Source organism: Ambystoma mexicanum, chromosome 7p, assembly GCF_040938575.1.
Source record: "Ambystoma mexicanum isolate Mex_15411 chromosome 7p, UKY_AmexF1_1, whole genome shotgun sequence".
Taxonomy (NCBI): Eukaryota; Metazoa; Chordata; class Amphibia; order Caudata; family Ambystomatidae; genus Ambystoma; species Ambystoma mexicanum.
Window position 1 is genome coordinate 954,569,527 of NC_090939.1, and position 21,711 is coordinate 954,591,237.

General features: G+C 47.8%; 1 protein-coding gene across 2 annotated transcripts in view; it reads left to right on the forward strand.

The window, feature by feature from the left end:
• POLA1 (DNA polymerase alpha 1, catalytic subunit) overlaps positions 1-21,711 on the forward strand; it is a 2,474,741-nt gene that overhangs the window by 1,401,038 nt on the left and 1,051,992 nt on the right. For both annotated transcript variants that reach the window (XM_069637299.1, XM_069637300.1), the window contains one exon: positions 17,801-17,932. In XM_069637299.1, the coding sequence (XP_069493400.1) occupies positions 17,801-17,932 (132 nt within the window). The remainder of the gene's footprint in view (positions 1-17,800; positions 17,933-21,711) is intronic.

Here is a 21,711-nt window from a genome sequence, read left to right on the forward strand (position 1 = left end):
CTGTGATGCTGGAAATGCATCAGAGGGACAGGGCCACTGAATCCTTGTGCTTTATTGCCTTTTGTATGTTCTGTCTTGTTTTCCCACATGAACTCCTGGCGGTGCGGCTCGACCTGTATTTGGTTTGGTGAAGAGATTCTTGGGATACCCTTCGGGCACCCATGGGTATGGGCTGGGTACGGGCTGGTGGCAGCTCTGTGCTAAATTGACAGGTGCCCTGAGCGTCCTCCATTTTGGGATGCCCAGGCCCTGTCATTGGAATCAGTGGATTCCTGATAGGTAACAAGATGGCCCCTTTGGCCTCTTGCTTTCTATTGCCTGTAACCTTACTTTTCCTGAAGTCCGGGAAGCCCCTGACTGGCTGTTGGGGGCAGAGGGTGAGGGAGGTCCATTTATGGTGTTGTGGGGGAAGTCCAGGCCAGACTGGCTGGAGCCTTCCCAGTGACTGTATGTTATCGGTATGCCAGTGGGGTGGGACCTGGGTGAATGGACTGTGTGATGAATACACATTCTGTGTTATGGGTGTCTAGTATCTGGTGGTTAACACAATGACTGAGACAGCCCTGTCCGAAACTGGTATGAATGCAGTGTGTAGTGCTGAATGGCAGAGTGCTTGTCCGAATCCCCATTTTGTGTTGTGGGTGTCTGGATGGAGAAGAATGGCCTGAATCCACTGTGCGCCTGATTGGCTGCCTGAATGCCCTTCTGAGTGATTTGGTTGCCTGAGTGTGACCCAGCAGAGTGAATAGGAGATCAACAGTATATCTGGGGGCCTCAGTGCTAGAAATCGTTCAGAAGCTGAAGTTGATGCTTGCTCTCGAAGCTGAGCCGGAAGAAGGTGAACCGCTGTTCCCTTCCTTGCAATCTGAAAGTTGCTGTGCCTTCAAGAACTGATACAATAGAGGACCTGGCTAGGAGACCTCTACTCGAGCTACAAGGGACCATCGTGCTCCAGCTGATCTTTGCCAAAGCTCCCTGGTAGACAGACCTACAAAAGGCTGCCGACTGGAGAAGGGGACCAGCGAGCAGAACAAAGAGGAGCCCCGGACAGCCATCCACCGACAACCACTGACCGGCCCGCCGTGCTCCCTTTGCCTAAGAACATTTGATCCAATGACTCCCTTCTTCACCCTCGTCGAGCTTTCGCCCTACCGGAGAAAGTCAAGGCCGCCGACGACCGAGACGAATCCGCTGGTGGATTTCCCGCCACCCGAAGTCCTCGGACGCTGACAAAGCTACTGAAGCCAGCTGTGGTCACGTCCTGTTTGCTGACGCCGACTACTTGACACCCTTGCTGGGTCAAAGTTCTTCATTTACTCTGCAGCAACGAACCATTGTCGTCGAGGTGCACCCCACGCTTCCTCTGTTGCAGGACTTTTTTCGACCAATCGTCAACGAGCACCGTAAGGACCGAAGCTGCTGCCACAACAACGTTCACCTTTCCTTCATCTCGGAAGTTCCATGACCCATGTCCCCTGTTTGAAAGGGAGTGCACTCAAGAAGGGCCTGTTGATTCCCCGACGAAGAACTCTACAACGCAAGGTACATTTGGGTTGCAGAACTATAGAAGAAGATGAGACTCTCATAGACAATATATGGACCGGGCTTGTAGTGTATCTTCATTTGCAGGTTGCCCAGGTGGGAGGATCCTCATACGGAACTGTGGCTAGTGGTAGGGGCTCAGTATTCTGGCAATTGTCTAAACAACTTGTCTTCCTCCTATGTCTGTGGTTGATATCGTTTTTGCTGTGTTGATTTGTATGCTATTTGAACGGAGTACAGTTGATGCATTTTAATGGAATCGGAGTAATCGTGGAACCACCAAAAACTGTATATATTTACCATTTTAGAATTGTCGGAGCACAAAGTGCATTATCGTGATTGTGTATATAACCTTGAACCTTATTTATATAAAGACTGTGTTTTAACTAATACAGTGTGTGGACATTCCTTTGTGGGTGCTTGAGGACTAGACTGTACTTAGGAACCAGCCTACATCACCACCTAAGAAGCTAGGCCTTGATTGCTCGACCATAGCTACCCTATAGAGAATCTTGGCTGGGGTCCTCTGTGCCTCTCTTCTGCCATATAGAGAACAGGAGTTCAGACACCTCCCTCCGGTCTTTTACAGACACACGTCAGACGGTCTTTGGTAGTGGTGGTCTGGGCCTCTTTGGATTCTAATACTTTCCCGGTCAGTGAACCTGGCCTGTTCTTTCAAGTAATCCAGCAGTTTCTTCGGGTATCCACGTGACTTCAGGCGTGTGGATAGAATTTCTGCATGTTTATACTAGTCAGTGAGGGACGTGCAGTTTCTGCATATGCAGAAAAATTGTAGGTTTTCTCTAATGTGGATCGGATGGTTACTAGTGTGGTCCAGTAACGGTATAGGTGCCACCATCCCTGTGTCGGATGATCAGATCCAAAAAGTTGATCTCAGTCGCTCTGTTCCTAATCCATGTCCAGAATGCTTGGAATTCCTCCATCGGTCCAGATGAAAATGACATTGAAGTACCTGCACCAGTGTTTCACATGTTGCTTCCATCTATTTGCTTTTGAGAAAACAAAATCCTTTTCATATTTGGCCATATATAGACTTGCTAAACTGGGTGAAAGACTGTGTCCATAGCTGTACCCTTTATTTGCAGCTATGTTTCATTGTTGAACACAAAGACCTTTCTACACAGGGCAATTGTCATCAGTTCCAGAATGAAATTGGCTGGGATCCTGGTCTGTAAAGGGTCACTTGTAAGCCATTCCCTGATGCACTCAATTGCAGCATTCTGTGTGATGCTAGTGTACAGTGACTTGAGGTCAATTGTCACTAACACATGCTGTTCCGGATTGAACTCTAGCCCTTCAAATACCTTGATTTTGTGAGTAGCATCACGTAGGTATCTAGTTGTGTGGGTACTTGGAGGGGGGGGTCGCGAACGTATCAATGAATTTACAAAGGGGTTCAAGGATGGACCCACATCCCGAGGCTATTGGTCTCCCCGGGGAGTTAAGAGGGTCCTTGTGGATCTTGAGCAAGGCGTAAAAGTACCGAGTACTGCCTTGTGCTCTAGTGAGGAAATCTTCTTCTTTTTCAGAAATTCAATCCCGTTCTAATGCATAGTTGATGGTATCTTGGATTTCCTGCTTCATTTCCTTTGTTGGATCCTTGCAGAGAGTTTTGTCATTTTCTGTCATTTAGTAATACCATTACCATCCGCTTGTACTGGATATCAGACATAATGACTATGCCACCCCCTTTATCCGCGGGTTTAATGACAACCTTCTTGTTAACTGAAAAGGGTAGTGAGTGCATCTCTCTCACTTTCTTGGATAGATTGTGGCAAGTCCTCATTTTTCTATATTTGAGTTTATCAAGATCATATAAGATACATTTCTCAACTGTGAAGAGGTCCCCAGGTATTTGGTTGTCGGAAGGTGCAAAGGTCAAAGATACATGAAGTCCTGAAACCTGTTCTTCTTTGGACATGTGGTCCTGAAAGAAACTTTGATGTCTAACCGTGTGTAAGAAGCGCCAGATCTCCATTTCTAGTCTAGACCAATCTGTAGGAGTTGTGGGTACAAAAGATATTACTTTAGTTAGAACCAAAGTTTCAGCAAGGGAAAGTTCAATTTTTGCTACCTTGAATATATATTTTCAAAGTCATTAGACTCATTCAATATCTGTCTCCTCATCCAGGGTCTTTCCGCGCACCTTCCTCCACTGTGTTGCATGCCCCATTGTGGTGGTCCCCAGAGGTTGTCTCCTCTGCCTAAAAAAGAAGCTGGGTGAGGTGGTTGATAGGAAAAATGTGATTGGAATGGTGCGTTGATATTCCGCTTTTTGTCAGCCTGAGAAGGTGACCCACCTTCTCGGATTACATGTCCGTCTCTGTTTGAGGGTCCTGGAAGACTCCTTTATTTACTGTCGTGACATAATCATCAGTTATATCCGGGTAAATGGTTTGTGTTTTAAACTCTCTAATGTCTATTTGTAACTTTTGAGTCTTCCAGCTCAATGTTGTGGTTTTGAAGTCCTCACATTGTTTTGTAATGTCCCTTAATTGCTTCCAAACGTTCATAATCGGGGTGCTTTCTCTAAACTTCTCCTCACGTCCATATCCATTTGTATGGTGATTGTAAGGGATCACTCCGACAAGGCAGCTGATATAACCAAAATGCTAGTCTTTATTGACTTTTGAACAGCTTCAAGTTATTGCAGGTAAAAGAAAAAAAAATAAACAAATTAATCTTTTCAGTCAGGCTTCCAAGTATTCCTTCTTAGTGCCTGGGAGGCAGTCCTTGTAAGCTTCCTTCTGGAATATGGACTAAATCTGGGCTTAGTCCTCGTAAGCCCAACGGTAAGAGGCTCCTGCTGCTTAGCTTTCCAGTTGGTTCTGCAAAGAAGTGGATAATTCACCATTAGTCCTACATCTCTCTCTGGTTTATATAGGGGCTGGACACTTCTGGTCCAATCAGAGTCCTTTACCCAGCTAAGCCTTGATAAACCCCCCCAAGCCCCGCCCCCTTCCTTCCTTGAGGCCGTTCGCCATGATGCACTACACCCGCATGCCATGAGGTAAGGATTCTGGTGTGTATTGGGGCTTAGTTGTTCCTCGTTTTGGGGAGTGTTATACTTGACTTTTAATTGTCTTTCTTGTGGCAATTCATATGGGTTCTCCGCCCTTTCCCGAGCCATGGTTGTGTGTCGGCGTGCCGTCTAGATAGCACCCAGACCATCCTTTCTCTGCCGCGTGCGGAGCGGTGGTCACATTCCTCACAGGGGCTACATGCCGACATCACGAAACCCGGGTCTCTCTCTTGTTGCGGCGCACAGGTCAGGCTCTGGCTGTCTCCCTCCTTGTTCGCCTGGGTCCTGACCACAGCCGCGCTCTTGTTTGTTTTTTTGTTTTATTTATTTGTAGAGCGCTACGGACCCATGGGTGGAAGGGCGCTTAAGAAGGCGGTTACAGGCATAACATATACATTACATTTACAAAGTACAATAATTTACAAAGCAAGGGTTTACATATGACAATTTACATATAATATAGTATAGTCTGGTTGCGGCTATTAGCTTATTAGAGGTGGGGGTAAATGCTACTCATTGTTCAGTAACCAGCCAATAACAAGTTTCCTAAAGATCGGGAAGGATTCAGTGGTTTTAATTATGAGTGGTATGGTGTTCCAAAGTTGGGAGGCTAGCACAGTGAAGCTAGTGCCTCCTGCTCTTTTTAATGCAAATCTGGGCACTAGCAGGCATAAGGAGTTGGACGATCTAGTGGTTCTAGATGTAGGTTTTAAGGTGAATTTGTTGGAGAGGTATAGTGGGGCTACATTGTTTAAGGCCTTGTAAGTGAGGCATATAATTTTGAGGTCAATTATTTGCTGTATGGAGAGCCATTTGCACGCTTTCCTGGTTGTGGAGATGTGCTCACGCCTTGGGATGTTGAGGGCTGCGCGTAGAGCATTGTTTTGGAGAACCTGGAGTTTGTTAGTTACAGCTTGGTTGGCTTCTAGGTACCAGCTGTTGCAATAGTCTAGTTTGGATTGGATGAGTGCTCTGGCCAGAATGAGGCAGCTGTCGGGGGATAGGAAGGGTCTGCTAGCCCTGTTTAGCTTACCCGTATAGGCAGTGGCCGAGGCGGTTGAGTTGATTTGTTTGACAAGGTTGGTGTTGGCATCAAGGTGGAAGCCTAAGGTTTTCACACTTTTAGCAATAGGGATGGTGTTACCGTCTATGATAATGTTCTTGTAGCTGGGACTGAGTTTGGACAGGTTATTGGGAGAGCCGACCAATAGAAGCTCTGTCTTCTCATCATTCAGGCAGAGGCCGTGGGTGGCCATCCATGCCTGAATGATGGAGAAGATTTAGTTGATCCGGATGACGCTGAGAGATCTAAAAGAAGTAGGATTGCTGCATTGCCTTTGTCTTTGATATCATCAATCTGACTTTTGAGGTCGACCAGAGCGGTTTCAGTTCCATGTTGTGGTCTGAAGCCAGATTGACGCATACCTAGCAATTGGTTAATTTCCAAGTACTCCTGAATCTGGATATAGGCGACTCTGTCCAAGATTTTTAGCAGAAAAGGGACAGTGGTGATTGATCTATAATTAGTAGGTATGGCTGGGTCTAGGGATTGTTTTTTTAGGAGAGGAAGTACCCAGGATTGTTTTAGGTTGTTGGGGACAGAATTGTTATCGAATGAGAGGTTTATTAGCTTGGTGATAAAAGGGGAGAGGTCTGTGGCCGCGTCTTTTATTATTTGGGCAGCACAGCTGTCCCCTTTGCAATTAGAAGGTTTTAGGGAAGTAATGATTTTTTGGACTTCTAGGACATTCACTTTCTTAAAGGTGAAGTCTATGTTGGCTTTGTTGGGTGTAGGTGGGCTTAAACTGGGGTTGGTGGTTTTGTTGCTGAGGAGTTGTTGACGTTTGTTCTCAATTTTGGTCTGGAGCCCTGTGATTTTATTGCGGGCATTCTGGATGCTGGTGCACCAGGGTTTATCTTTTGAGCAGTTGTCTGGAGGGGGATTGGGGTTTTCTAGCTCCTTTAGAATTTTAAATAATTCTTTGGTGGAGGAGCCTGCCTGGTCAATCCTGACATTATAGACATCTTTTTTGGTACGAATTATCTCGCTTTTGTATAGCGTGGAGATGTTTTTGAGATTGGATTTGTTTTCAGGTGATGGGTTGGTTTTCCATAGTAGTTCTAGTTTAGCTTTCTTTTTCCTGAGTAGTTTGAGTTTGGGAGTGTACCACGAGTTCAGGTGGTTTATTGGTTTGCTTTTACGTAGTTTCAAAGGGGCAATGGTATCAATGGCGGTAGCCATGGAATTGTTGAAGGTGTCAACTAGTACGTTAATGTCAGCCTTGTCCGGTAGAGCGTTAAGGGTGGGTAGGACCAGAGGTAGTAAGGCTTCGGGGGTAATGTTACGCTTGTGTCTGGTTGGGCAGGCTGGAGCCAGGGGGCGTTTCTTAGGCGTGGCCCGGATGGTGTGAATTTCGAGTGGGATAAGTTAGTGATCTGTCCATGTAAGTGGTTGGGGGGCCTTGCAGGTGGTGGTGCAGTTGAGAGTTGCTACCCAGTCAAGAATTCTGCCTTTCTGGTGGGTCGGTGAGATACTAAGTTGGGCGAAACCGTGCTCAGTGAGGGCGTTTGCTAAGGATGTGGCTGGTGCGTCCTTGGGGTCGTCATACCCCAGATTGAAGTCGCAGAGGATGATAGTTTGTGCTAGTGGCTTGGAATTTTCAGTGATGAGCGCTGTAATGTCTTCTTCAAAGGTTCCTGGAGGGCCTGGGGGTCTGTATATAAGGTGTAGTGTGATCGTACTTGTGGGGGAAGTTTGTAACTTGATTGTGAGTAACTCGCAGGATTTAAGTGAAATGGTGGATACTAATCTACAGCCTAGCGACGATTTTGAGATGAACGCTACGCCTCCTCCTTTACCATTGGGTCTGTCGGCTCTGAGGATGGAGTAGTTGGCAGGAATGGCTAACGACAAGTGTGGTCCTGAGACCTCGTGTAGCCATGTTTCCGTTAGGGCAAGGAATTCAAGATCATATGTTAGAATGGTGTCAGCAATTTCTGTGGGGTGAGCAGGCAGGGATCTGGTATTGAGTAAGGCTCCTTTTAGGGGGAGTGGGACGGGCTCATTAGGGGTCTTTAATTTCTTTTTGGCTTTGAGTTTGGCAGGGTGGATGCTATTTGTAAGGGGCAGCCTTGTGCCTAGTCTGTTGTTGTGGGCAGAGAGGTCAGGGTTGGTAGAACGTAGGGGTTCTGGAGATTTTCGTGCGGGGGGCACCGAGAGACATGGAACACTAAGTGTACAGTGATTGGGAATTTTGTTAGGGGTAGTATTGGAAGGGGAGCGGTTGTCTACGGAGGAGGTGAGGTGAGAGTGGTGATTAGGTGGAAAAGGCGGCTGGGAGGGTAGGAAGGGCGTGGGGCATGGGATCGGGTAGTGCCTAGGGCAACCTAGATTGGCTAAGCCGTTGTTGACGGTTATGAAGATATTGCTGGTACAGTGTACATTGTCCGGTATGATGCAGAAAGGGAACAGAGTGAGCCAGGAGATCATGGTCTGGACGCGCAGCTGCGCAATGCAAATCTGGTACACACTTGGGCTAGGTTACAATGAGGTAGTGCCTAGATTTGAATACAAATAAATGCCGTGCAGTAGCAGCTGGGGGTATATGCTAGGCGGGTGTAGGCAGGTACATGGAACACATCGAGGTAGTACGTACAATGACAGGAGTGGTGGGAGCAAAAACGGGCTAGCAGGGGTGTTTCCTATCAGCAAAGGTCGGAAGGGGCAAAGAAGATGCTAGGTGCAAAGTCACTAATGCAAGATAGTAGGCTGAAACATGCTAGAATGACACTTCTTAAAACCACATATTGTTTACTTGCATGTAGGACTGTTCTGTCACTGTGTCATGTGCCATAAGTGGCAAGTAATATGCATGGGATAGGTGTAGTTAGCAGTACAGATGGTTCGTGCACTATCATTGGCCACAGTTTGGTTTGCTGGTCTGCAGGGTGCTAGTTCAAAGGAGGTCATATAAAAGGAGTGGAGCATACACATCAGTCATAGAGCGGTTTTCTACTAGCTGGTGACACTTATGCGATCAGGAGGTGCAACAGAGGATCAAATGAACAGGTTATACTACAAGTACATAGACCACAGCGTTATAGGCATTAAGTCTATTTTGGAGTGCGAGGGGGCGGGTGCCTGTGTTGCGAGCCTTCATGAGGGCTGGGAGTAAAGTTACCTTGACTATAATGGTGAGACGGTGATGAGGGACTGATTTTCAGCGTTCCGCGCCGATGCGCCTGGTTGCGCTCGCTCAGCTCAGTCAGGGGGGTGGCCTTCTCTCTAGGCCTTACCTCGTTGGCCGGCTCTCGCCTGCCGGTGATTGGGGGCAGGATGTATTGCCGGTTTGCACCAATCCTGGAGCAGGATGCAGGGTGCAGGTCAGGCAGACGTTCTGGACAGGGTCAGGCGCGGGAGCACCAAAGCGCAGCGGCCATCTTGGAATTGCCGGAGCAGACGATTTTCGAACGGATTCAGGGACACACGGGGCAGTGTGTGCTTCGAGGCTGCTGTTTTTGGGGGTAAGCAGGCCTTGTAGAGTGAAGAAATCAGGTTCTCTGGGGTAAAATCGAATTTAGAGCGGATGGAGGTGGCGTGAGGATAACGAGGGCTCTAAGGCAGCAGAAATTATGCCTGGAGCTTACCTCTTCCTCTCCGCATCTCGTGGGCAGCGCGGGCTGCTCCTGCAGCAAATTCAACGACGGTGTGACTACTGGCCATGGACATGTTCCAGCTGGAACCTCAGTCTCCTCCCTCCTCTGTTCGCAACCAACTGTGCAGTCACCCACAGCCGGCTTTGGTTCGAACTGAGACGCGTGCAAGCCGCAGTCAGCACCCCACCACGTCTCCACCTCAGAGTCCACCTCCTCCTTCCTCACAGCCCCTTCCTCCGACTTCGAGCCGTCACAGTGATCCTTTGGGCTGTATTAACTATAAGGTCCTGACTGCATTTAGTCGCTATATGGCTAAAGTTTGTTACGTATTCTTTATCTTTCAAGAAAAGGCACAGTTCATTCCTCAGTATTAGGCCAGCTGGTATTATGTTTGCCTTTAAGTACTACCTGAGGAAGTGCCCATGCAGTTCTGTCTTAAAACCCTTCTTTTTCAATTTTAATATATCTTCTGCCATGTTGGATGAAGTTGGAGGATATGTCTAATATCTGTAGCATTGTAAAACTAAGGGTTGCATTTTCTGCTAAGCTTTTTGGTGTCAACGGCTCTCAAACTGCAGAGCCCTCCTTGCGACCGGGACAAGGATGATTATCAATGGGAGAGGCCATACACGTACAAGTAAGAACAGGGCAGAAGTAATTGCGAATTGTGTTTATGCTCTGTCCAGCCAAAGCAACTTGGGTTGCCGTAAGCGGTAACAAAAGATGTGGGGTTTGCCTAATCTGCCAGGGGTACTAGGGCAATTAATAAACATCAACATCTATGTGTATCTCTGTGTAGTTACGCAAGTTTATGCATAAAGGAATAAACTCCAGGACAGACCATGAAATTAAGACTATTTTAATTTTGTGCTGGGTCTTCTAAACTGCAGATCCCAGACCTGTCCACGTGCGCGCACTCCACCAGGCCCTGTAAATCAGGACACATAGACGTAGGTGCCTGTTGCAGTTCAGAGCACCACAAGTTGAGTACATGCTGTGTGGTGAGAACTGAGTAATATTCGGTTGGTTATTGGCAAAAATTATTATGAACAAATAAGTGCTGTTTGCCCAGACAGTAACCTAAATATCAAAAGTAATTTTATTTTTCACATTAAATTGTCACAAGAACATCCCTTTTCTGACCATGACTGACAGTTCAAACACATAATCAAACTAATATGCAAACAATGACATAAAGGATTAATAATAGAAATACACAAATAGTCCAAAGGAAGCAAATTAAATGGTTGCATGACAATACAGTGTAAATATTTATTTTTTAAACTTTTTTTGCTGTTGAGTACAGTATACTTCAGAACAAAACATTAGCAGAGAGAATAATGCAAATTAGACCGATTGGTCCCATATCTTTACATACTTCATATAATGCACATTAAGTCCATATTTGCAGTTGTATATTTCCCCTATTAGTTTTTAACTTTTCATCTTGGGGATATTGTCTTTTGTATCTGTGTATTTTCGCTATACCAGTTCATGAGTCCTCCGATTCCCCTTCTTGGTTGCCCCTAAGGTATGTTCGTAGTGGTGCCCAAATGTCTTTTGGCCTGCTGGTGGGTTGACGCTGCTTACATATCGCTCATCCGTATCTTGTACAAACATCAAGTCTCGTAGCCATGTTTCCACTGAGGAAGCAGTCTTGGATTTCCATAATTGTAATATGTTTCTTTTCGCCACAGCTCCTGCCACTGCCACAAATCTTCAGTTTTTTACAGCTGCCTTTTCCGATGACGCCTAGGAGATATTTGTGCGGGAGGGCCGGGATCTGCTGTCCTGTAATGTCACTTATTTTTACAGCTATCGCTTCCCAGAATGCCTTTATTGGTGGGGCATTCCCAGTACTTATGTATGGAGTCTGCATTGTTGGTGCTACATTTGGGGCAGGCTGTTGTTACAGAAGGGTCATACCTAGAGAACTGCTTGGGAGTGATATGTAAGTGGTTTAGGATTTTAAACTGAATTAACCTGAAGTTTGAGTTCATAGATATATCCTTGGTGTATCGGCAGTATCTAGACCATTGGGCGTCTTCTATGTCGATGTGCAGGTCTCGTTTCCATCTGCTTTTCATTAAATTCCCTGAGGGGGTGCGTTCCTGGGCCGCCTTGTACAGGCTTGAGACTGAGCCAGTAAATCCATCCAGGGATAATACCGTTAAAGTGTGCCTGTGCTGCATAGAAATATAATGCGAAGTCGGGGGCTGCCAGACCCCCAGTTTCATATCGTTCACATAGTCTTGACCATTTTAGTCGCACAGACTTCCCAGCCCATACAATGTTGACTGCCAGTTTCTGCAGCTTTTGGAAGAAGTCCCTGTCGGGCCAGATGGGCATCCCACAGAACAAATACAAATGTTTGGGCACTACCACCATTTTAAGCAGGGCCACTCGGCTATACAGGGAAATCGGAAGCTTGCACCAGACTGCCAGTTTAAGTTCTAGGTGTTTCAGGTATGGCTCGTAATTGTTAGCTTAAAGGGTCTGCCTATCTGTGGACATTTTTATTCCCAAGAACCGTGCTGTTGTGGGGGACCATTGCAGCGGCGGGGGTTTGTTCCGTATTTGGCGTGAGTGGAATTATTTCTGATTTTTGTCTGGTTAAATTTATAGCCGGAGTACTCTGAGAATGTATTTATTTCCTGTATTACTGGTGGTAAGTGTACTTCCGGGTGCCTGATGTACACCAGCCACTGGACCTGCTAAAGGACGAATCGGTGATTGGTCCACTAAGAATAGAAATTGAGGATTTCTTCAGTCGCAATACCGGCACTGTTACCAACCCTGGGTTCGGTGTGGGAGACATTTAAGGTATGGCTGAGGGGCCAGCTGATAGGGACAGCATACGGTGCCCTTAGGGAAATAAGGAAAAAACTGTCACAGAACGGGAACTAAAGGACCTTGAGGCCCAACAAACCGCACCCCTGGGGAAGGAACATATGGAAAAACTGCAAGAAGAAATGCTACTGAAAACTATTGCAGAAAAAGAAGTTATTTACATGACCCAACCCATTTGGGCACGAAAATATGGAGAAGGGAATAAGGCAAGTAAGGCAATGGCAACCCTCCGTACCGAACAGGGATCAAGATATATCACCAGTATCCTTGACGCAGAGGGGAATATAAAGATAGCTCCACATGAAATAAATGAGGAGTTCCAACGTTCCAGATACAAACGCAGATACAGTCACCCAGGAAGACCTCCTAACATACATGGCCTCGTTCCCAACACCTACATTAGGGGACGAAGAAAGATCGATGCTAGATCTCCCGCTGACAACCAAAGAGATTGAACAAGTCATTTCGGACCTCCATGTAGGTAAAGCACCTGGGTCGGACGGCATCCCGCTCGATCTATATAAGGTATTTAAATCTGAACTAGCCCCGAGACTATTGGAAATCTGGGAGGAGGCACTCGAGCGGGGAAAATTACTGGGCACTATGGGAGAAGCTATTATAAACGTCCTCCTTAAGCCCCAAAAACCCCTGCAGGACCCGGCATCATACCGCCCACTGTCACTGATAAATTCAGATGCACAAACTCACTCGACAGAACTGAATCTAGGGAGATTCTTTGCAATAACATCACAGTTAGACCATAAAGCCAAGGCCGCTGCAGTTACGCTTGACGCTGAAAAAGCGGCCGATTCCGTATCATGGAATTACATGTTTGCGATACTAGACAAGATGGGGGTTTGGGCCAGTATTCAAGAGATACATTCGCATTTTGTACAAGAATCCTGTAGCACGGGTGAGAACTAACAGCACATTGTTCTCTCCCTTTGAACTGGGCAGGCGCACCCGTCAAGGTTGTCCGCTGTCCCCTCTCATATTTGCGCTCACTATTGAGGGCATGGCTGCTAAGGTCAAGCATGAGCACATGTGGAGGGGCATTCGTATCAGGGGTAACCCCCAGCTACTGTCCTTATATGCTGATGACGGGTCCTTATATGCCATGTGCGGGTGGTATGTTCCCAGTTCTTGGGTACCATTCTCAGGGGTACAGGGGTGTGATCCGACAGTGTACGTGGTAGGATAGAGCACTGTTCCACCTGCAGGATCAGTTCGGGGGAGCGCAGCCAATATATTCGCGAGCTGGTGCCATGTACTCCTGAGTAAAAAGTCTAGTCCCGCTCCAAGGGGTGCAGTTCCCTCCATATGTCCGTCATGGGTAAGGTGACCATTGCCTGCTTGAGCGTGAGTGCCGCTCTGGTATCTGGTCTGTGGTTTCCCGTGAATCGGTCCATCTCGGGGTCTAGAGTTAAATTGAGGTCACCACCCCAGATAACTTTTGCCGTTCCGATTGGTGATATGAGTTCCATGATGCGAAGATAGAACTCTGGGCTATCTATGTTTGGAACGTACTTGTTGACCTATATAACTTTGCTGTTATGCAGCTGGCCCCATATTATCACGTAGAGCCCCTCTTCGTCGGCCATCACCTTGGACATTTGAAAGTTCACTCTCTTGTGTATTATTGTGAGGACCTCTCGTGCCTTGGAGGAATAGTTCATTGCCGCTTTCATGTGACCCCAATTACGTGCGAATGAATCCGTGATTTTCGTGGTAGCGCGAGTCTCTTGTAAGAATATTATGTCCACCTTGTGGCGGGTTGCTTATGCTAGTATCTTTCTTGCTTATATTGGGTGTGCCAGACCCCGCAAGTTCCATGTGAGTAGTCTACCCCCCATCATCTCCTATGTCCGCAGATGAATTGTCGTACGTATGTCACGGCCTCACTCTCCGCTGAGGTGCCGTCGCGCTTCTTGTGCCGTACTCAACAGTTTTTTTTTTTGTTGTTGCGCTCCGTCTCTTTTTCTGACCACATCCTGCTGACTTAACCGGAAACATTTTCATGGTCATATTCCACGGGAGTGCTTATTTATTTTCCCCGGGGCAACTGGCCCAACTTCCTCCCCACATCCCCCCCTCACCATCCCCCCAAATGGACGGTGTAAAACACATTGAACTTTTCAATACTTGAACTGATGGGTGGCTCTGCATGGTCATACTCCCCTCTCCGTCTGCCAACCAGACCACATTGGGGGCCGCCGCGCCTGTATCTTCGCATATCCAGAAATTGCGTATTGTCATTTCTTCCTGACCTCCTCTTATGGTCTAATTTGTTGCGTCCTGGTACCGGGTCCTTTTCATTCACTGTTGGGGGAATATTCTGTTCAATATACCCCATGGCTTCCTCCGGGGATTCAAAGAAGTGCGTCTTGCCAGCATGTTGTATACGCAACTTGGCGGGGTACATCATTGCATAGGGGATTTCTCGTGTTCTTAACACTCTCTTAACTTGGTCGAAGTTGCAGCGTGCAGCCTGTACTCTTTGAGAAGTCGGAATAGATGTTTATCCTTGCAGAGTCATATGTTAGGGTCCCTTTCTCCTGGGATAGCCGAAGGATTGCATCCCTCTCTCGGTAGTTAAGTATGCGGGCTATGAATGTGCGCAGGGGCACGCCAGGCCTCGGGGGAGGCGTTTGGACTCTGTGCGCCCTCTCAATCAGGAACTGTTGAGAGCTGTGCATCCGGGAGCACTGATCGGATTACTTCTTCCATGAATACTTCCATTGGAACATTGATTTGTTTTTCCGCCAGTCCCACCACCCTGATGTTATTACGGCGGGACCTCGATTCCAAGTCTTCGCATTTAATTTGTACTACCTTCAGGTGCTTCTTTATGATTTCCATGTCCTTGCTGTGGGTAGCCATAGTATCTTCGACCGTGCTTATTCCGGTTCTCCGTTTCTAGTACTCGCGCATTTGCTTGCTGGAGATCATACTTGATGGATGTAGTGGTGCCAATCTCATCCAGTTTCGAGTTTACAGCGGCAAATCTGCTCTGCAGTGCCACCATATATGGGTCTGGGGAGTCCCCTCTTGGGCTCCGCGGCTCTGGGGTGGCCGCCTGTGAGGAACCAGCTGTTAGATCCCCCATGTTTGTACTTGTGTATACATCCATGGGCCCCTTCCTGTTGTGCTTGTTGCCTCTGGGCATATTGGGTGTGATCTCAGTTATGTCATAACGTGGATCTGTTAGCCCTTGTGATGAGCCATATGCACTTTGTGCTTCGATTGTAGTCGCGCTGAGGGGCTTTATAATGTTATGCCGCCACAAATCGACCAACCGCCGCCCCCAACCACAGCGCGTTGTAAGGTCCCCCCGAGCTCTCCGGCGTGCAATCTTGCAGGATATTGTGGGGGGGGGGGGGGGAAAGGGCGATTCGTTGTTTCCTGTGGAACGTTGCCAGCCGCATTCACTGTGCCTGTTGCCTTTCAGTTCACCCCATCTATTAATGGGGGGATGGGGCGAATGGTGCTCGCAGCTGCCACTGTGGGGAAGGGGGAGTCAATCGCCCTTTATCCACCAAGGGTACAGGATTTTGCTGCTCCTTAAAAGATCTCAAGCTGGTGGGTGTTTTCATTTCGGGTCGCAGCCAGCGCTCTGCAGTCGGCGGCTATGTGGGTCACACTGTTCCTCAGTCACCTTCCAGACTCTGTCAGGCAACCCTCTGATGCCCTCTTCCCACGTCTTGAGCTTACTTATGCGGGCTCTGCTTAACAGATGTTACTGGGGGGCCAGGCTGCCACCAGTGTTTATTAGGCAGTGAGGTAGGGCGCAAGGTGGGGAGCCCGCCCTCAACCCGGTCGGCCAGTCACTCGCTCGGAGCGCACACGCAAGCCGCTGGGAGGGCTAGCCCTCGCCTGCCCGCACTCACTGGTATTTTCACTGTACCTTGGATCTCCGCGTTATTTCCTCCTCCGCCCCCTGCAGCACCACTTCTGCTTGTCTATCGTTTATGTAGCGGGCACCGGTCACCGACCCCCGAGTGGGCCGTGTCCTATCCACCTACATCTTTGGCTGCTCCGGGTGTGTAACGGGGGGGGGAGAGACGCCCTCAACTCAGTCGGCCGCTTGCCCGCAGCTCACACGCCCTCAGTCTGGGACGGCAGCCCGCTCCTGTCCCCGCTGTCGCGTGGTGTCTCTTCAGTGATGACCGCGGGCCGATCCCGAAATCGCACCCACGGTTTCTCCTATGCAGTCCTGCGTCGGCGCTCCAGGCTGTGATCAGCCGTGCTCCAGTGGAGGAGGGGCAGGCGGCCACACCAGCCCCTCCCGCCCAGGCCGCAGCTCGGTTAGACAAAGCGGGTTTCTGCCCGTCTCAGGGGCCAATGATATTTCTTTTCGATGTCTGCCGGTCTGGCGGAGGTTCCGATATCACTTCTGCCGCAATTCGCGTGGGGTTGAGTTCTGGGTATGCATGGTTTTCAAACAGGCTTTGTGGATAACGGTGCAGCTACTCTATCAGGCGGCCATTTCCATCGGCGTCCGACAGCGCCCCTCAATACAGTGTAAAGTTGTGCAAAACCAGTATCAATGTACGGTGACACCCTGTCCGGCTTCCTACAAATGTTATAGGATGCCATGATCAGGGGGAAAGAGTTGTTTAGGGCTATGTTGTTTGAGTTAAAACTGCTGCGCAATATAACTCCGTTGTCAGGAAAAGTGAATTGCACATAAGATTTATGCCATCTATTTGGCCAAATCTAGTTCACTAATTGTTCTGGTAGTTAGGGGGCCTGTGGCTTTATTACTTGCCACAGCCCATGGGTCGTGGAACCCTCTTAGGGTGGTAAAATCTTTTATCTGCATGTATTAGTGCAGAAGAAATTGTCTGGGTCTTTCAACAGCCACATTAAATTGTCACAAGAACATCACTGTTCTGACCATGACTGACAGCCTACCTGACAAGCATAAGGCAAGTAACCTACTGCAGTTCTGTGGTTGCTCAGCCTCTGAGTAAATGGGTGGAACGGCTGAGGTCATAGGGCACAGCCCACTTCTATTCCCCTGATGGCATCACATCAGTAATGTACACCAACGAACATAAGCCGCAGTACGCCCCGTGTCAATGAAAACAGTTCCAGAGCTAGAATTACTCTTGTATGATATTTCTAAGCTGAGGATTAATCCAAAAAAAATGCATACAGCATTCAGAAGGTAAGTCATTTGTATTTCACACAGACATATATAAATAAGAGAAATCATTGATATGCTTCTTCCATGCTTTCACACCCCAACACAATCATACAGTGGCAGATTGCTCACACCATTCTCCAGACATAGGTCTCATAATGAGTTGACATATACACACAAGCATTGAGCTAATTGTGAGGTGATTTCACGCTCACAAATACTTTATTATTGTGATTTATAATGTGCAACACTGCCAATTTCATAGTCTCCATGTTCTGTTTGCCGGTGCACAAGTAATCATTTGGAATTTTTAATTGTTATGCCTGCTGCCCTTTACAAGTAAAATTTTAACTTCATGCTTAGTTCTTGGGATATTGTTAAATTTGCAGTATGTTCCTGCTTTGCCAATGTCATTAAGGCTGTTTTTACATGAGTTGTGGTCTAGTTAGAAAATGTAAACCCTGAAAAGTATGATTGCCTCTCATATTCCCTCTCCTCTACAAACCTATAGAAGTGTATGCTGAGCAAAGCTAATGTTTTGTCTATTTTGTTTCCTCTTTAAGGCATTGACCAAAGATCCACAGGATTATCCTGACAAAAAAAGCCTCCCACATGTGCATGTTGCACTATGGATTAACTCCCAGGGAGGACGAAAGATGAAAGCTGGTGATACGGTGTCTTATATAATTTGTCAAGTAAGATAACTTTATTTTACGGGTTTCCTAAGCTAATCGAAGAACTGCAAAAAGGATCTGGGACAAAATGTCAAATGGGTAAATCGGTCTCAGAGCTCTTTAATTTCTTGACAAGATGAAGCACCCGAGACTTGCTACTTTGACTTTTAGTGCACAACTTAAAGTATTTACATGCTGAAAAGTACATTTGCATTGGCTGGTAAAAAGTTATAAAGGTTTACTAATTAGTTGTTCAATAAGAGGATAGATTTTGTGGAGACATAGTAAACCAAAATAACAATTATGCCTCATAAAAGAAGAAACCCACATGCTTGAATTAGCGAATTTTCTATTTTGAGACCTTGTGTTATAACTTGCCTATTTCGAATGGATTGCATCCTCCCACGTAGTCCACATCTTTGACATGTAATGTCCACAGCTGTGTACTTAGGAAACTTTTTCAGCGAGGTCGCCCTGCTTCGATGACGTCCGGTCGATGTCCCTTGAAGGCTTCCGTCGAGGGTGACGTCACCGGATGTTATAAATAGGACGCATGGCGCCCGTAGCCTCAGTTCCGTTTTTTCCGCAAACGTGTTGCTTCGGAAACTCAGCGCATCTCGTCTATTCCTTGTGAATATGTCTTCTTCTTCAACCCCTCCGACTCCGCAGTCTGGCTTCAAGACTTGCCGGGACTGCAAGTTGAAAATGTCGAATACCGACCCGCATCGCATATGTTTGTGGTGCTTGGGTCAGCGTCACGACACCGGCGACTGTTCCAAATGCCAGTCGCTAACTGCTAAGGCCTTGCAGGAACGTAAGGGAAAGCTTCAGGTAGGTAGGGGTTAGAAACCCAGTAAGTCTTGTAAATCCAAGCCCAAGGGTATGTCCACTGACTATTCGAGGGCTGACTCTTCACGTCGGAAGGAGTCCGGAGGGTCTCGGTCCCAGAGTGGTTCCCGCCATTAGTCTTCATCTCGGCATTCTAGGAAGCGCTGTCACTGGTCGCCTTCCCCGTCCTCCTCGGAGGATGGCTCCGTGAGGAAAGTGGCTTGTCCAACTAAGTCCTCGACTCCGGAGGAATGGGCTGCCTTTAGGGAGCAGATGTTTGGGATTTTCCAATCGCAGGGCACAGTTCCGTCCATGCCTTCTAACAAAGCTGGCAAGGAATGGTCTCGATTAGTGGCTCGTACACCTTCGGGCTCGGGTCCTCGGCACGATCCTCATAGGGACCCTTCGAGGTCCTGTTCGGACAACGCTCAGGATGGTCGCAAGAGACGTGCTTCCAGGTCTGGGTCCTCAGCGAGACCGCAGAAACCTGCTAAGGGCTCGAAGGCGGTGTCAACGCCATCAGCGCTGTGTCCGTCGGATATGGACGTCAAAGCTTTGCCTTCGTATCAGCTCACGGCGCCCTTGTCGACGCCGAAGCCCTCGATGTTGAAGCCATCGGCGCTCTCGACGCCTTCGGGGCTTTTTGGCTGAAATTTAACATTGGAGACCCCTGGTACTGGGGATCCTCCAAGGAAGGCTACTTCCAAGTCTGTCAGGCCTGTTATGGATTCCAGACCCTCGGCTGTTCCGAGACAGGATTTTTACCTCCCTCTGGATGACATCTGAGGAGGAGAGGTCAGATTTTGATCTTGACCCTGTTGAGCCTGATGGGGCTCCTGTCTTTTCAGGTGAAAGCCAATTGGAAGAGTTGAGGCAAACTCTTCATGATGCTAGTGGCCGGGACACTTCTCTGTATTTGGAATTTGGCAGGGCTGAGTCTGGGGCTCATGCGAAGTCGTCCTACTGGAGGCTCATGGCCAGGGTCACAGAGTACCTGGACTGGTCCAGTCCTCCTGAAGCTTTTGTGCAAGATGATCTAACAGACATTTTAAATCAAGCTCTGTCCTCTGACCCGGTGTTAGCTTATCATCTGACCTCACAGAAAAGGGTGGCAGTTGCTTGGCAGTCACCAGAATCTCTTCCGGCTGTTAACAAATCGTTAAGCAAAAAATACTGCCCTTCCGGTAGCGACCCCAGCTACCTATCCACTCACCCCACTCCCGAGAGTTTGGAGCTACGGCCACCTCAAGGCAGGCGGTGTACCCCACCATGCCTCCTGATAGGGATGACAAACGCTTCGACGGTTAGGCACGCAAGGTGTTTTCTGCTGGGATTATGGCGCTAAAATCAGCTAACTCCACTTGTGCCTTGGCAGGATTTTCACACACTCTGTGGAACTGTTTCTCTTGCGACTGAGCATATTCCTGAGGGGGAAGAGAGGGATGGGTTCCTTGCTCTCGCGCAAGATGGCAAGGATGACATGTGAATCCCTTCAGTAGGGTTTGGACACGGCAGATAGTGTTATCCGGTCCATGGCTGCAAGCACAGTTATATGCAGATTTGCGTGGTTGCGGAAGTCGGGTTTTACCCGGGATGTGCCAGCCAGTCTTTTGAACATGCCCTTTGATGGCACGCATTTGTTTGGCAGCAAGGCTGACGAGAGGCTTGAGAGATTGCAGACCTCAAAAGCTACGGCAAAATCTTTAAGTGCAGCTGTGCGTCAACCTCCGCTTTTTCGTCCTAGTGGACAGCAGTGAAGAGGTTCTTTTCGTTACTACTCCTCCTTTGGTAGAACGAGAGGAGCCTCCAGTCAAAGGGGTCAGCGTAAAAGTACCCGTGGTGGACGGTGAAATTGAGGAGCCAAAACAGTAATGAGACCATATCCCATGGTTTGCTGGTTGGGGGCTTGGCTCAGTTGCTGACCATCTCCTCTCACTGGTTGTATCTTGTGCCAAGTCTTCATCAACGGCATACAAGAACAGAGCGTCGCCCCCATTTTCTTCAGTTCCTTATTGCCCTGGTACCTTATCGGAACTTCGAGACTCTTACCCGTCCGAAAATATGAAATCTGCATCGTGGCTTTGAACATATCCAGTTTTAAAACCTGAAACCTGTACATCGTGCTATTGATCTGTGTGGAATCCCAGGTCTGCTTGCCTTTTCTGCTTAGGAAAGGACCATTAAACCGAGGAGTGCGAATCATATCAGACGATCATGTTGAAGATGTTTTGAGAAAGAGTGGCCAGGCTGAATAATATTGCCTCATCAAAAGCGATGCCAGTAAAATTGAAGATCAAACAAGCATCCCCTGGCAAAAGATTGCGGATCCCCGGGTCGTTTGACCGCCATTCGAGATCAGGGGGAATAAAATAATTATCAGCAGCAGCACTATTCCAGATAGCCGGTAGGCTAGCACAGGAGCAGCACATTTTGTCTTGGAAGCGTGACAGCGCAGAGCAACACAGGTTTCTTTGGAGCAGTGGTTGCAAGAGCCATTAATGACATTAATCTAATCACTTTGATTGTCCATGAATTTATCAAATGTGAAATGTCCAAGGGAGAAAAAGACTAAAGTTATTTGTCTGATTAAAAAAAACTTTCGGGTTTCCCTCCTGCGGACATTTCTGGCAACCCGCTTCCTCCACCTCCTTACTTACCTGTTGGAGTCACGCCTATTTCTGTATTGCCGTCGCCTGCATCCCTCTGCGACTCCGGTTCCCTTCCAGTAAGTGCATGGGAACTGGCACTACACAGTCCTTTTTTTCTTTTTTGAAAAATGTTTTTTAATCGGGAGCCAGGGGCACCCCTGCAAACCCAATAGTATTATAGTGAACAAGGGTACGGGGGACGTCCCCGCTCACCTTGTTCACTAAAATGACACTGATGGGGGATTTATTTGAAATTTTCAGCTGTACGTAATCTTCGTACAACTGATTTTCGAACAAATCTCCCATTCGTTTTTTTTTTTTTGT